Source organism: Nelusetta ayraudi, unplaced genomic scaffold (assembly GCF_046127955.1).
Source record: "Nelusetta ayraudi isolate G7.1 ecotype Tasmania unplaced genomic scaffold, CSIRO-AGI_Nayr_v1 ptg000021l, whole genome shotgun sequence".
Lineage (NCBI taxonomy): Eukaryota > Metazoa > Chordata > Actinopteri > Tetraodontiformes > Monacanthidae > Nelusetta > Nelusetta ayraudi.
In genome coordinates this window covers 5023357-5038609 of record NW_027466071.1, presented here as the reverse complement: position 1 = coordinate 5038609, position 15253 = coordinate 5023357, and the positions used below count along the sequence as shown (strand labels likewise).

The 15253-nt window shown below is 49.0% G+C and overlaps 1 protein-coding gene across 6 annotated transcripts in view; it reads left to right on the top strand.

Moving 5' to 3' along the window:
- heatr5a (HEAT repeat containing 5a) overlaps positions 1 to 15253 on the top strand; it is a 29592-nt gene that overhangs the window by 2491 nt on the left and 11848 nt on the right. For 2 of the 6 annotated variants that reach the window (XM_076027802.1, XM_076027801.1), the window contains exons 2-22: positions 1142 to 1344; positions 1419 to 1630; positions 2364 to 2472; positions 2845 to 2994; positions 3489 to 3660; positions 4108 to 4271; positions 6005 to 6254; positions 7345 to 7500; positions 8418 to 8668; positions 8759 to 8870; positions 9184 to 9336; positions 10262 to 10355; positions 10637 to 10746; positions 11064 to 11233; positions 11311 to 11474; positions 12091 to 12196; positions 12272 to 12462; positions 12708 to 12867; positions 13510 to 13699; positions 13795 to 13964; positions 14783 to 14809. In XM_076027802.1, the coding sequence (XP_075883917.1) occupies positions 1219 to 1344; positions 1419 to 1630; positions 2364 to 2472; positions 2845 to 2994; positions 3489 to 3660; positions 4108 to 4271; positions 6005 to 6254; positions 7345 to 7500; positions 8418 to 8668; positions 8759 to 8870; positions 9184 to 9336; positions 10262 to 10355; positions 10637 to 10746; positions 11064 to 11233; positions 11311 to 11474; positions 12091 to 12196; positions 12272 to 12462; positions 12708 to 12867; positions 13510 to 13699; positions 13795 to 13964; positions 14783 to 14809 (3237 nt within the window). In that variant the 5' untranslated portion in view covers positions 1142 to 1218. The remainder of the gene's footprint in view (positions 1 to 1141; positions 1345 to 1418; positions 1631 to 2363; positions 2473 to 2844; positions 2995 to 3488; positions 3661 to 4107; positions 4272 to 6004; positions 6255 to 7344; positions 7501 to 8417; positions 8669 to 8758; positions 8871 to 9183; positions 9337 to 10261; positions 10356 to 10636; positions 10747 to 11063; positions 11234 to 11310; positions 11475 to 12090; positions 12197 to 12271; positions 12463 to 12707; positions 12868 to 13509; positions 13700 to 13794; positions 13965 to 14782; positions 14810 to 15253) is intronic. The other 4 variants (XM_076027803.1, XM_076027805.1, XM_076027806.1 and 1 more) reach the window with 4 other exon arrangements.

Sequence of the window (15253 nt, the reverse complement as noted above, 5' to 3'; positions counted from 1 at the left end):
GAAGTTTAGTAATGACTTGGATATTCTGGCAGCAACTCACTCTGGCTCCACTCCTCCTTCTCTACTTCCATTTCCTTCTCTTCATTCCTCATATTTCCTTTTCACCCCAGCTGGTCAAAGCAGATGCTTGCCTGGCAGAGTCTGGGTCTCTGCAGCTTCTCCCCAGGTCACTGTTGCTTCATTCTTTCTCAGGAGGGTCACTTGGTTTTCTCTCTGATGGTGCGAAGCCCTTGGAGATGCCGTCGGCAAGCAGGGAGGCAGTGGCTGCCGTCTTGTTTCACTTGCCTGGTTTGAAACCCACAATCTCCCAGTCTCGGGGTTGGACTCTCCTCTCTGTCTGTTGAATGCATTTTAAATGAAAACAGCAGCTGGAATTGAATTCTTTCAGACAACATTCCATTTGTAACGTCAGTTCAGATTGATCACAGTCAGTAAAGCCTTCAGGTCAATCATTTCTACCTGTACGACCTTAAGTAGTTACGACTAGCTGCTTATTGGAACGCATGCCATCAGAAACATCAATTGTGTACCAACGTATGCCGAAAAAAATGTAGAAAATAAATTTAAAAAAACAACTAGAAATAAGAAAAGATGATGTTAATACAACAACATGATAGAAAAAACATCCAAACTTCAAACTCAGATGCTGTCCCACCACCAGTTGGCCCCTTTTTCCATCTAGTTTGCCTCAGTTCAACCAGGAAATAAAGGCTGACCTGCGTGTGCCATTGGCTTGTACTGAGAACAACAATAACCATAGAGGTGAGGTGGTTGTTAGCAGTGAGGAAGGTTTCCCTTCCTCAGGAAAACTTATTTTTAGAGTTGTTCTGTATGTTTGTGTGCTGTGTGCCTGTTTAAAAGAGGTTGAGTGCGCTGTTGAATCATTGATGAGCTGCTCATTTATTCCTCCAGTGCTTCACAGCGGCTCTTCTTCCCCGTCCTCTTCTGCTCTAATGTGCCCTGTCGCCTCTCATTTGGATTCAGACACAGCGTCTCACTGCAGTGTCGCTCCTTCAGAAGCTCTGCAGGATTGAACAATGACTAAACCCGTTTCTTTTTGCTTTTTCTAATGAACTTATTTCTCCTCCCTGCTTCTGCCTCTCCTGCTTCCCATTTTCTCCCATTTTGTGCCGTTTGGAAGGAGAAGAAGGAGGGAAGACAATGGAGAGGATTGCACTAAGGAGCTGAGGAGGAAGAGGAGGAGGAAGTGTTGGTGTGATGGAGCGAACTCACAGCCTCCTGCTGGATGAGGAAGCCTGCAGCCAGCTGGGCGAACACCAGCGAGCACAGTTCATCTTCCAATGGCTGAGCCACCTGAAGAAGTTGCTTCCTTCCATGGAGAGGGTAAGAACAGCATCGCATCACTGTAGTAGCCAATGACTGTGACCTTTGACCCCTCCGTCCCACCCCCTCCACAGGATACTATCAAACAGAATCAGCAGCGTCTCATTGACCAGCTGTCGGCCATTCTAATTGGCTCCCCCGGCCCGCCCACCCGCTGGTTGTTTGCACACTGCTTAGCCCAGGTCTACCACCAGGGGGACCCTGTTCCTTCCACCGTCTTTTTGGAGCGATGTAACGACATCATCCGCAGTAAAGATGACTCGCCGTCCGGCCTTCCAACCCGCCTGTAAGTCACCGTCTTGATGGAGAAAACACTTCACTTTCAAAAGAATGTTGAGAATTTAAGGCCCAATGTGCAATATTTCCTTTGATTTATGTTTTTTATAGTGGTAAAAACTTAACTACTGCTAATACTGCTCATAAATACATTAATAAAAGTGTATAATTGCAGAACAGTAAAAGTCATGTGGTTTTCCTCCGGTTAGAACAGTTCTCATAAGACTATCCATAGACCACTAAGGGTCTCAGTGCTCCCAGTTAGCTGCCATCTTGCACCAGCATATTTCTAAGGAAGCCTGGTGTGGACAATCCAGCTGCCTCACAGCATAGTTTTTGCTATTTAGGCTGAACACTAGGGGGCGTCCTCAAATAAAGCAACCAAGAAGAAGAAGAAGAAGAAGAAGAAGAAGGTGGAGCAGGTGTCCAGGTTTGGGTGCACAGGGCCGCTGTAGTTCACTGGAAAGCTCGGAAGAGGGAGGAGGAGAGGGAAAGATTGGTTTCTTTGGTGCTATTCATCAGTGGCAACCGTTTCAACAGATACGCATTTTCTCTTAGAGATCATTAAAGTATCAATCAATCAATCAATCAATCAATCAATTTCTTCCCGTCCCCACTAGTGTGCGAGGCTAGGAGCTAGGCTAGGAACTAGGCTAGCGTGAGTCAATGCTTTGAGATGAAGATAAAGGTTTTGAAAGCTTTGCCTCAGTACTTCATCATCAAAGCCCTCCTGTGTGTTTCAGGGCGGCTCTGGCCTGCATCGGTGCCTTGTTTGAGCAGCTTGGTCGGTTCCTTGCTGGCTCCTTCAGAGACACCTTGACCAACTTGCTGAAGGCCATGAAGAGCGCAGAGGTTTGTCGGCACCTGGTCATCACAAAGACAGTTATCCTTCCTCTAAAAATAATTTGATGGTCCCTTGGTAGTGCAGAATAAAGCATTGTTATTCAAAGTTCACGTGAGGAAGATGGTGAAATGTCTGAGTGGTCGGGGTTCATCTCCACCATCTCTGTCCTTGTCCCAGTCTTTCACAACTCTTCTGCTCTCCCTTCACTCACTGACAGGGCTGAAAGAAGGGGAGAGGAAATGTTTTTTTAACATTTGATTTATAGATAGCGTGTCTTGACTTTTTACAAACATCACATCGAACATCTTCTCGTCACAAATGATCATGAAATAAACTCCCAACTGTTGGCTGGTTTGATCGCCTTGCTTTGCTTCCCTCAGTCTCAAGGTCGCTATGAGATTATGTCGAGTCTGGAGAGAATCCTGCGAGGGTTGGGCATCGGCGCCATGCCGTGTCACCGGGAGGTCTACAAGGCTGCCAGAACCTGCCTGACGGACCGCTCCATGGCGGTCCGCTGTGCTGCCGCCAAGGTACATCAAGCCATCGCCTCCTCTCTTTCCTCTTAGGTGACCTTCAAGGTCCAGTGTGTGAAATCTGGCTTCATTCATGATGTTTCCCTTGATGAAAGGCCCATCAATACATCAGTAACACTGTGCACTTACATTACAATAACAGTCATGTGGTTTCCTCCCCTTTGAACGCTTTTCATATGTGTATATATGAGAGTCTCCACTGATCAATCAGGGTCCCAGTGCTCCCAGTTAGCTGCCATCTCGCACCAGCAGATTTCTAAGGAAGCCCGGTGTGGACAATCCAGCTGCCTGACAGCAGAGTGTCTGCTATTTGGCTGACCACTAGGGGGCGCCCTCAAATAAAACAACCAAGAAATTTGTTGAAACGCTCTCGGCTGATAAACGGCACACTGGCCAACTTGGAGATGAGTTTATTTCTGTCCAAAATGTTGGAAGCAAACCTTCAACTCTGGAGAGTTCCTCACTCTCCCCCTGCGCTCTGACCCTGACAGTGTTTGCTGGAGCTGCAGAGGGAAGCCTCCTTTCTGTGGACCACTGAGTTGGAGAACGTGGCCACTTTGTGCTTCAGGGCCCTGGAAGGTTCCAACTACAACGTAAGAGTGACAGTTGCCCGACTGTTGGGAACTCTGCTGGCTGCTGCTGTGGAGCCCAAACAGCCCACAGGTCAGTCGCTGTGAAGGTCCTCAGTCTCAGTCTGCAGATCTCTGTGGTTTTGTCCTGGACGTTGCAGGGCAGGTGAACACAAAGTGTTGGCGTGCACCGATACCGATACCAGTATCTGTACTGAAAGCACTCTGAAGAGTACTCTTCTCGTGCTTGTAAAATATGTACCGATACAACGCTGATACCAGTTGTATATGCTTCTATATTACAATTTAGTTAAATGTGTGTTTGTACTGCAATGAAAACACACCGAGGAATGTTGTTCAAATAACAAAACATCAGTGCAAAAAAAGTAATTCCATAAACTCTACTGGCCTCACAAAGTACTCTGTATTGCCATGGCCGAGTACTGACATGCAAGAACCTGTACTCTGCTGGTTCTGTAACAAAGTGGCCTTGCAGCGTCCCCAACATGGATTCTATCCTTCGGTGTGTTTCTCTCTCCAGCAGCGGCCAGGCCTGGCGGACGAGCTCAGACCTCCCTGGAGGAGGTGATGGACTTATTGTTGGGCGGCTTCCTACGAGGAGGTGCTGGGTTCCTCCGCACCAGTGGAGACATGCTGAAGGGAACCAGTTCTGTTGGAAAAGACGTCCGAATCGGAGTCACACAGGTAGAATGCTGCCACGGCCTGGGAATGAACTGCTTACTGCTGTGAAAATTGTGGTGGAGATGATAAAGGTTTGTGGGGAGAAGTGACGGACACTCTTCAGATGAAGAACTAACATGGAGACGTTCAGTCTGTTGCACTAATCACAGGTAGCTGTCTGGAGCGAAGCACAGTTACCCAAGATAGGAAGAAGTTCTTTTGTTTCCTTGTTATCTGCATTTTAAAGGTCCAGTGTGGAAAGATTTGCCTGATTTATGATTTTTATCTCAGTAAAAGCTTAATACACTGCTCATCAATACATTAATAAAAGTGTACACTTCGCAGTACAGTCAATTCATGTGGTTTTCCTCCCCTGAGAACGGTTCTCATATATACACGAGAATCTCCTTGGATCAATCAGGGTCCCAGTGCTCCCAGTTAGCTGCCATCTGAACCTACTGACAGGGTCCCAGTGCTCCCAGTTAGCTGCCATCTGAACCTACTGTCAGGGACCCAGTGCTCCCAGTTAGCTGCCATCTGAACCTACTGTCAGGGGCCCAGTACTCCCAGTTAGCTGCCATCTGAACCTACTGTCAGGGTCCCAGTGCTCCCAGTTAGCTGCCATCTCAGCCTACTGTCAGGGGTCCAGTACTCCCAGTTAGCTGCCATCTGAACCTACTGACAGGGTCCCAGTGCTCCCAGTTAGCTGCCATCTCAACCTACTGTCAGGGACCCAGTGCTCCCAGTTAGCTGCCATCTGAACCTACTGACAGGGTCCCAGTGCTCCCAGTTAGCTGCCATCTCAACCTACTGTCAGGGTCCCAGTGCTCCCAGTTAGCTGCCATCTCAACCTACTGTCAGGGACCCAGTGCTCCCAGTTAGCTGCCATCTCAGCCTACTGTCAGGGTCCCAGTGCTCCCAGTTAGCTGCCATCTCAGCCTACTGTCAGGGGCCCAGTACTCCCAGTTAGCTGCCATCTGAACCTACTGACAGGGTCCCAGTGCTCCCAGTTAGCTGCCATCTCAACCTACTGCCAGGGACCCAGTGCTCCCAGTTAGCTGCCATCTGAACCTACTGTCAGGGTCCCAGTGCTCCCAGTTAGCTGCCATCTCAACCTGCTGTCAGGGTCCCAGTGCTCCCAGTTAGCTGCCATCTCAACCTACTGTCAGGGCTTCCTTCAAAGATCTTCCACACGGGACCGTTAAGCAGATGGTGCAGACTCTTTGGGACTCCTAGAGGTCAGAGGTCATAATCTGGAACACTGACCAGATGTTTTGCTAGATGAGCTTTGATCAGGCATGGGCAAACTATGGCCCCGGGGGCATATGCGGCCTATTAAGCTTTTTAATCTGGTCCACTGCCCTAATAGTCAGTCAGTCATCAAACAGCTGCATCTCCTCCATGTTTGCAGTGTTTCCAGTGGATGGTTCTGGGTGGTTCTGGAAGGTTCTAGGTGGTCCTAAGAGCTAAACACCCTGGTGGGTCTTCAAAGACACTGACTTGGCTGCAACTTTGCTTCATTTTCCTTTGACATGACAGCAACATGTTTTCTCCAGGATAGATTGTTTCCTCACCAAAACACTCCATGCATCTGCTGCTGCTCCGCTACCCCCTCTGGCACACTGTAGAAGCCACTGTGGCAACGCAGTCATGGAGTTTAGTCCCCCCACCCCCCGGCTTTAATCGTACTGTATCACCACACCTGTCTCCTCTGTCTCTTCAAGAGATGAACTTCACTCTTCCCATTGTGCTTCCAGACCTACGTGGTCTTCATCTCCACGCTGGGCGGCTCCTGGCTGGAGGCCAACTTCCCGGCCTTCCTGTCACTGCTGATGGAGCTGGCCTGTCACGGGAAAGCCACTCAGACGGCGGTGGACGCTGCGGTGACTCGCCGCTGCATCTCCTTCATTTTGAGGAGCACCCTGGGCTCCCTGCTGGGAGAGAAGGCCCAGACCAACGCTGCCAAGCAGCTCAGCCTCGCTGTCGCTGCACACAAACCAGCAGTTGGTGAGCTGGGATGGGATTTTTGTGTTGTAGGTACATTTTCTTAAATGGTCAGTGCCTCTTGTTGTGAGATCAAGAGCGCAGAATGAAAGTGTCCTGGTCTCTCTCTCTCTCTCTCTCTTTCTCTCTCTATCACAACCCTGAAATGCCAGAGGTGGTAAAAGTAGTCACATTCTGTACTTGAGTAAAAGTGGACAAAAAAAAAGTACTGATACAACTCCTGTGCTCAAGTAAAGTCAGAACGTACAGGTTCTGAAATGGACTTAAGTACAAAAGTAAAACAAAACCCTGCCATTAATGAAAGGGTACCTAAGTTGATAATTTTGCAAGAGTAAAACACTTTTTTAACAGCTGTAGGCTGAATGTAGTATAGTTATATTTATGACCAGTGAGCTATTATTGGATGTTTTCACTAACAACAGGAACCAATCAGTTATGTTCTGCATGGTACTGAAAACGCACTGAACAGTAACCTCAAAGCTGAGCAGCTCTAAAATAATCTCCCTCTGAAATTTGATCACACACAACAGCAGAGTTCAAATAGCTCCACTTAAAGTAACAACTGCAACACTTGGTTCATTACTTTTCTAGAATTTCTATTTTTTTTAAGGCTTTTAAACACTTAAGTAACAAGAACGTTTTTTCCAAGTACTGTACAGAGTACACAGTCCAGAGTAGAAAGTACACATATTTGTATAGAGATGTAGGATGTAAAAGTAAAAAGTGGTCAGAAAAGAAATACTCAAGTAAAGAAGAGAAAAATCTACTGAACTACAGTGACATTGAATTTGTCCTTTGTTGCTTCCCAACTCTGTTCAATACACAATCCAGCGACTGCTGAGCCCTCTGGTGGACAGGTTGTGACTTGCACATTTATCACACTGGGAAATAATAGTAAATAATAATAATAATTATATAACGTCACACATGAAGAAGAAACTCCTCCAAAGCGCTGTGTGGAGCGACACAGCGTCACCTCGACACGCTGACCGAGGTGCCTGGTGGTTTTGGCTGAAGGTCTTCGTCCACCATGGAGTCCACTGAGGAGACGTCTGGACGGTCTTCTGGCACTGACTCCTGCTGCTCTCTGCAGATGCGGCTCTGACTGACGGCAACGCGGAGAACAGACCTTCACCCTGGGACGTGTCGGCCAGCCAGCACCTGCTGGTCTGCTGCCTCCTGGAGCTGGGCAGACTGGTGCAAGGACTGGGCTCCACTGCAGCGCCCCTGCTGGCCGACAGCAGCACAGGTGACACGCGCACTCATTATCTGAATCAGAGTTTTGTCCCTCAGAGTTTTCACAGGTGGATTTATCCACTTTCCAAAAAAAGATTTTTCTCATGCATTGATTGGAGGAGGGGTGGAGTCAGTGCTGCCTCTGCTCCCCTCTCTTCCTTTATTCTTCAGTCACTGCACCCTATGGAAGTAGTCTGGACTCATCATCTCATTTCTTTACTGTAGCATGGCATTCACTGCCTACTGCTCCTTTTCCCACTCACCTCTTTGCTTGTGCTGTTCTAGAGACCATGTGTGTATAATGGGGAAACCTAAAGGTGTTCATATTGTTATTTCATTGAGTGTCTGTCGGGACCTGTGTGTTAAAGGTTCAGTCTGTAATATTTGGAGGTTTTGAAGAAGAAACGGCGACATCCAGTGGTCACATTTTAGATTGCACAGTCTTTCACTCTCGCTCCCTCGCCCTCCTGAGCTTGCCAGTGAACTGCGGTTGCCCTGTACACCCAAACCTGTACACCTGCTCCACCTTCTTCTTCTTGGTTGCTTTATTTGAGGGCGCCCCCTAGTGTTCAGCCTAAATAGCAAACACTCTGCCGTCAGGCAGCTGGATTGTCCACACCAGGCTTCCTTAGAAATATGCTGGTGCAAGATGGCAGCTAACTGGGAGCACTGGGACCCTGACTGGTCTGTGGAGTTCTCATATGTATGAGAAGCGTTCTGCCATTAAACACTTTTCCTGATGTATTTATGGGCAGCATGTTGAACTTTCACCTCTAAAAATCCCAAGTCATTCCATATATAACACAATGGACCTTCAATACACTGACTCACCCATGTCACTTTGTTCACTGTGTGTGTGTGTGTGTGTGTGTGTGTGTGTGTGTGTGTGTGTGTGTGTGTGTGTGTGTGTGTGTGTGTGTGTGTGGTCAGGGCTGCTGGACTCGGTGCTCTCCGCTCTGCTGCACCCCAGACCTGCAGCCTCTCTGGCTGCTGCCTGGTGCCTTCGTTCCCTGGTGGTGGCCGTCCCCTGCCAGGGCTCCCAGCTGCTGGATCACTGCACCCAGCAGCTGCTGGCGCGCAAGTCCTCTCCCGAAGCGGTGGCCGGGTACGGGGCCGCCGTCGCCTCCCTGGTGGCCGCGGTGCAGCACTGCCCCCTGGGGATACCTCACAGCAAAGGCGTGGTGAGTGCCGTCACCGGGTCACAGCGACCACTCCGTGGGAAATGTGTGTGAAGGTGGAGATGAAGCAAGCGTTGCTCCGTGTGTTTGAAGTTGGTCCTGGACGTGGCTGAAGACCTGCTGCGCTCGGCCGCTCAGAACAGCCGGCTGTCCCTGCAGAGGACCCGGGCCGGGTGGCTCATCATCTCCGCACTCATCACATTAGGTATCGGTCCAAAAACCTTTCATTCCATTTTTCACAAAGGTGCAATAAAGACTGATTTTTTCATTTTTTATTGCCTTCTTCCCTTTTAATTGATATAATTTTCCATCTTTCTGCACAATACAGTTGCTGCTGTAATGATGCAAATTTCCCCACTGTGGGATTAATGAGGGCCTTCTATTCTATTCTATTCTATTCTATTCTATTCTCACAACGCAGTGTCATCTTTACTTTTGCTTGAACTGGGCAAAAGTTGTTTGTGTTACTGTTGTGTTGCTTGTTAATTTCCCACTGGCCTGCTGCTGTGTGTGTTCAGGTCCAGCTGTGGTGGAGCATCACTTGACCCACGTCCTCCTGCTGTGCCGATGTGTGTTTCCTGCTTCCCTCAGAGAGCAGGACATGGAGCTGCGCAGAGGAGACTACTTCACCTGGCAGGTCACTCTGGAGGGCCGAGCCGGGGCGCTCTGCGGTCAGTACTCTGCAGTCAGTGCTCTGCAGTCAGTACTCTGCAGTCAGTACCCAGTCAGTGCTCTGCAGTCAGTGCTCTGCAGTCAGTACTCTGCAGTCAGTGCTCTGCAGTCAGCACTCTGCAGTCAGTACCCAGTCAGTGCTCTGCAGTCAGTGCTCTGCAGTCAGTACCCTATCAGTGCTCTGCAGTCAGTGCTCTGCAGTCAGTGCTCTGCAGTCAGTACTCTGCAGTCAGTACCCAGTCAGTGCTCTGCCGTCAGTGCTCTGCCGTCAGTGCTCTGCAGTCAGCGCTCTGCAGTCAGTACCCAGTCAGTGCTCTGCAGTCAGTGCTCTGCAGTCGGTACTCTGCAGTCAGTACTCTGCAGTCAGTGCTCTGCGGTCAGTAATCTGCGGTCAGTACCCAGTCAGTGCTCTGCAGTCAGTGCTCTGCAGTGGCTGTGGCTGCCCCTGAAGAGAACAGCTGAGCGGAGAAGATGAGAAGATCTACAGCAGAGACGTGTGGGACCTGTTGAACTTCAGCAAAGTGTGAATGAAGGCCAGTTGAAGAAGCTGCTACCTGCTGCAAGAGACGCACAAATAACAGCAGAGTGATGCTGTGATGATGCACTAATGCTCTTTTTCTTTCTCTGACTCAAGCACACCTGTGTGTCGTGGATTTTTAATACAGGACAGTTCCACCAGGTGGCGCTGATTCAGAATGAATTAAAAACAATAGATAAATATACAAACAAAACTTGCTGTTCCTGCCATGAGAGTCTGAACACACTCATTGTGTGACAGTGAATTAACATGCTGAACACTGTCTGAACACTCTTATCTATCAGTTATGCACAACTGCTAACACAAAGAAACTCCCTCAGTAATGCCGCTTTTATTTTAGCTCTACTAAAAGTAAACGCTGCAAATGATTTTTGTTTTTCTAACAGCCATGAAGAACCTGCTGCTGAGGTGTCCAGCGCTGCTCACTGATGATGTCATCAGTCGTCTGCCGCTGGCCTGCGCTGTCACTCTGCTCAACAAGTCAGTAGCAGTCATGTGTTGATCTTTGTCATCCAGGCTGTGTCTCAATCCAGGGTTCTTCTCCTTCTTCTCCTTCTTCTCCTTCTTCTTCTTCTTCTTGTTCTTCTTCGTCTTCGTCTTCGTCTTTATCTTCTTTGTCTTCTTCTTCTTCTTCTTCTTCTTCTCCACTTCCTACATGGAAGGATAGATGAGCACAATCTACTTTGTGACTACTCAGAGTGTTGCTATGGTCCTGATGATGATGTGATGCAGTGTTCCTGTGTCTCCTGCGTGTCTGTCAGGTTGCCTGCCCTCCTCAGGTCTTACGGCTCTTCTATCAGGAGCTTCTGTGTGGTCTACAGACTGAGGGTCTATGACTTGCTGGCTCTGCTGCCTCCTCACAGCTACCAAGGTGACAACACACAATCCCTTCAATCCCTCCTATCTTTATTTCCATGTTTTTATACACTTTTTTGGACCAGGCCCATTGCTGTATTTCAGGACAGGGTGAGTTTAGGCCTCCAGGAAATACACAAGACGCTCACCAGCGTGAAGTGTTTGTCCTGACAAACCCTTGGCACTGCATTAGAATTACACAACAAAGAGTGAAGACCATAGTTGTCAAATTCTGGCCTGCGGGCCACACAAGACCAATTCACATTTCCCAAAAATTTTGATGAATGTTTAATTTAAGTGTGTGTGGTGTGTGTGTGTGTGTGTGTGTTGCAGAGAGCTTTGGCTTGGTGATGAGCCAGCTGGTGGCTGATGTGTCCAGTCAGGAGAACCTCAACCAGCCGTGTTCGGAGCTGACGCTGCTGCCTCCACTCTGCCACCACGACGACCTGCAGCTGATTGGCCCCGCCCTCCTGCAGGTGGAGCACTCATACATTGAGGAGGAGGTGAGGTGGAGGGACTCACTCGCTCCTTGTTCAGAGGGGTGGGGGCACTGAGAGCTAACGTGATGTTTCCCTCTCAGCTTCATGGCAGCAGTGTTGGTGGAGGCTCTCTGGACAACGACGCCTTCAGTCTGTGTGAGAGCGGCGATGCAGCTCCGTCTCCTCTCCCTCCAGCCGTGGCTCTGACTGCTGCTGCTGTCAGGCTCTTCGGGGTGCTGTTCCCTCACATCATCTCCGCTCAGAGGTAGCGCACCTCACTTTGTCACAGCAAGTAGCAGGGACATTTTAGTCTGGACTCTAGATTGACTAGACCAGGCGTGGGAAAGCTACGGCCCGGGGGCCATGTACATCCCCTCCAGCTCTTTAATCCATCTCCTAAGCCAAACTTGAAGAAATGGTATCAACAGTCCGTCAGTTATCAAACAGCTTCATCTCCTCCATGAGGAGTTTCCAGAGTCATGTCAATAAAGAGCTGAACACCCTGGTGGTTCTGCATGGCTCTGGATGGTTCTAAGAGCTAAACACCTTGGTTGCAACTTAGCTTCATTTTCCATTGACATTCCAGCAACATGTTTTCTCCATAATATCCCAGGATAGATGGTTTCCTCCTATGAGGTGGCTCACCAGAACACTCCATCATCTGCTGCTGCTCCTGGTTAAAAGCTGCTGTGGCTCACCAGACAGACAGTTTGCCCACAACCTGGACGAGTCAACTGACAATTTAGATGGCTTGACTTTCAAATCTTTCAACACTTAAGTTTCAACCAATATTTCAGAATAGGTCACCAGAGGGACTCAGTTGTACTTTAATACTTCTTGCTCTTCGTATCAACAGTAATACGTGTCCGTGTTTTCTTTAGAGTGAAGATATTGGAGCAGTTTGTGGAAACTGTCCATCAGCTGAAGGGTCAGCGCCAGCAGACTGTCCACATGCACATATGTGCTGCTCTCTGCAGTCTCCTTCAGGTACTGTGTTGAAGTCGGCGCTACTATTCTAACTTCCCGGAGGGAGAAACCCTGACAGCCGTGTGTCGTGTTCAGCACCAGGGTTCTGCTCGGGGGTCTCTGGGTCCAGAGGAGGTCCGAGCTCCCTCGCTGTCCCTGCTGTCGGCGGCCCTGGAGAGCAGCAGTCCTCTGATGCGCTGCCTGGCTGCAGAGGGTCTGGCCAGGCTGGTCCAGGTGGTTGGAGACCCTGGCTTCAGCGTCTCCGCCTCCCTGCTCTGCTTTGACAGGTGCAGGCAGTCACTCCTGCTCGACTCCACATCTGCTAGAACGACGTTGATCAATGCATATATAATATATGAGTATATGGGTGATTACAAAATAATGTAAAACCATGCCCACTTCATTTCTACGCTTCAAGTTACCAAGAAGAAATCTGATCTGGTTTTGAACCATGCAACTACAAAACAAAATAGTAGCGCTCACATTACTGCTGCAACCTCTTCTGTTTTTTGTTTTGTTTTTTTCTTGAAAGGCTAAAGACGGCTCGCGACGCGGCCTCTCGCAGTGGCTATGCCCTGGCACTGGGGGCGCTGCAGCGCTACACGGGTGGAATCAGTTCAGCGCAACATCTCTCCACCTGCCTGGGAGTGCTGTTCACCCTGAGCCAGGACAACACCTCACCTGAGGTCCAGGTACATGCGGTGCTTTCGCCCCTCGCTCTTGGCCCGCAGTGTCATTACATTTGGCCCATGAGGCCAACGCAAAACCACTACTAGAGCTGGTAGCCCGCCAGGTATTATACAGCACATGCAGCGCTGATACTTACAAGTCCCACAATGCTCTGCTGCTCAATCAGGACAGGATGTTGATTGAAGGACATTCATAATATTATTATGACTTCATTGGTTTATTGTTGTCATTTTATTTTGAAATGTATTATCAGCCAGTGGATAAAGGTTCCTGTTGAAATTTAAATCAGAAGGCTGCCAATGAAAAGAACCTTCCGAGTTTTATTGACATGTTATAAATTTTGATGAGTTTTTTCAATTTGATTCAATTCCATTGAGCCTGAGTGCAACATGAAGTTCCTGGCGGTCCGGTGTGAAGTGGCTTTCTTCCACGTTCAGCTTGATTGGCTCCATATGAGACGGTTCACATTAGTTCAGTCAATATCAATGTTGGAGCCGGAGTTTGTCCCAGTTTGGCCTTTGACCCCATCGTGTGTGTGTGTGTGTGTGTGTGTGTGTGTGTGTGTGTGTGTGTGTGTGTGTGTGTGTGTGTGTGTGTGTGTGTGTGTGTGTGTGTGTGTGTGTGTGTGTGTGTGTGTGTTCCAGGCCTGGTCCCTCCACAGTCTGGCCCTGGTCATGGACCAGTCTGCCAGTCTGTATCGGCTCCACGCTGCTCCCACCTTCACCCTGGTGCTGCGCCTGCTGCTCTGGGCTCCTGCCACCCACCCTGAGGTGCATCACAGCCTGGGTCGCTGCCTACACGGCCTCATCACCTGTCTTGGCCCGGACCTGCAAGGTAGTTCAAGGCAGGAGGATTCTAAGGCTTGCTGTTGTGTGTGGTGTGCAGAGCTGGGGTGTGACGGTGATGTGTGTGTGTGTGTGTTCCTCCAGGCGAGGCGGCTGCGGTGGCTGCGCTGCGCTCCAGCTGTCTGGTGGGCTGTGCAGTGATGCAGGCCAGTCCCGACTCTCTGGTGCAGTCCAGAGCCATCGGCTGCCTGCAGCAGCTGCACATGTTCTCTCCAGCACACCTCAACCTGGCCGCTCTGGTGCCTGCGCTCTGTGTGAGTAGGACGGATTGTTCTTAGAAATATGAGGTGGCCCAACCTGAGGCCTGGCCCCAGAAAGGGCCTCGGTGACAGGAGAGAGCAAAGGAACCTTCGGCTTCGCGGCTTTTATTCGTCGTCGGCCGAGTATGCGCCGTCTCGGTCCGGCGCCTCTTTTGCAACACAGCTCGGCTCCGACAGTCACTGTCGCACGCCGGCTGCGTTTCCATAAATTTCTAGAATTTCCACTAAGTACGATTGTGATTTGCAGATGTTTCCGTTGAATGGTGTGAAGATCATCAGCCGTAATTCTGGTCAAATCTCATCCAGCGAGACGCAACCTTGAGGAGGCTGGAGGAACAAAACATTTTGCCATAAATCTGCATTTCCATGTTGTTTGCTGGCCAGAATGTTTTTATATTAATGCTTCTTATATTTTCTCTCTTTGATGACTTGGAAAAAATATTCCGTCTCCTCCTCCGTCCAGTCACAACGCAACATTTTCACTGGTCGGTGAACTGGTCTGGTCACGTGACCCGTACGTCACGTCCGCCGACGTGTCAATGTGAAAAAGTGTTCCATGACACTGTTGCGATTTTCCTCTGTATGCATCCGTGTGAAAAGGGTGAAGAGGAAACACACCTGCGTCGGCATATTCATGAAGCTAAACATTCAAACACGTGGACTGTGCCTGTTGTTGTCCTCACTACACCGGTGTGGCCATTCGTCAGTGTGTGCAGTGATATTGACACAGACCTTGAGGAAGTCGCGTCCAGGCATCAAATGGAACTGTTGAGGGATCAGAGTTTGCATTGACCTTGTGTTGTTTCTTGCAGGAGATCCTGTTGGATGACTGCGTGTTGGTATGTTGTGTGTGTGTGTGTTGGTATGTTGTGTGTGTTGATATGTTGTGTGTGTGTGAGAACTGAAGCTGCTGCTGCTGCTGCTTTGACTTTCAGCTGGTTTTCTTTTGCACGTCTCTCTCTCCACACTCATCATCTCACTCTCTTCCTGTTGCTTTCATGGCTCCATTAACTCACTGCTGCTTTTTAACAGTTTGGTTGGAACCTCAGCACTTGTTTTTTTTTTTTTTTTTTAACAATTGTACTCACATCACCTCTTGACTGCCACTCAGTGTTTCCTCCAGGAACTGTCAGATGATGACAACATTGTCCGTTCACTGTGTCAGTGAATTTGAAGACATTTTCAATTCTTAAACTTCAGTATTAAAAACCATCAAATACTGCATTGAATATTACAGTGGATGATGGAACGCGTATATGGATTGTGGTCAAAATGGCAGTTAT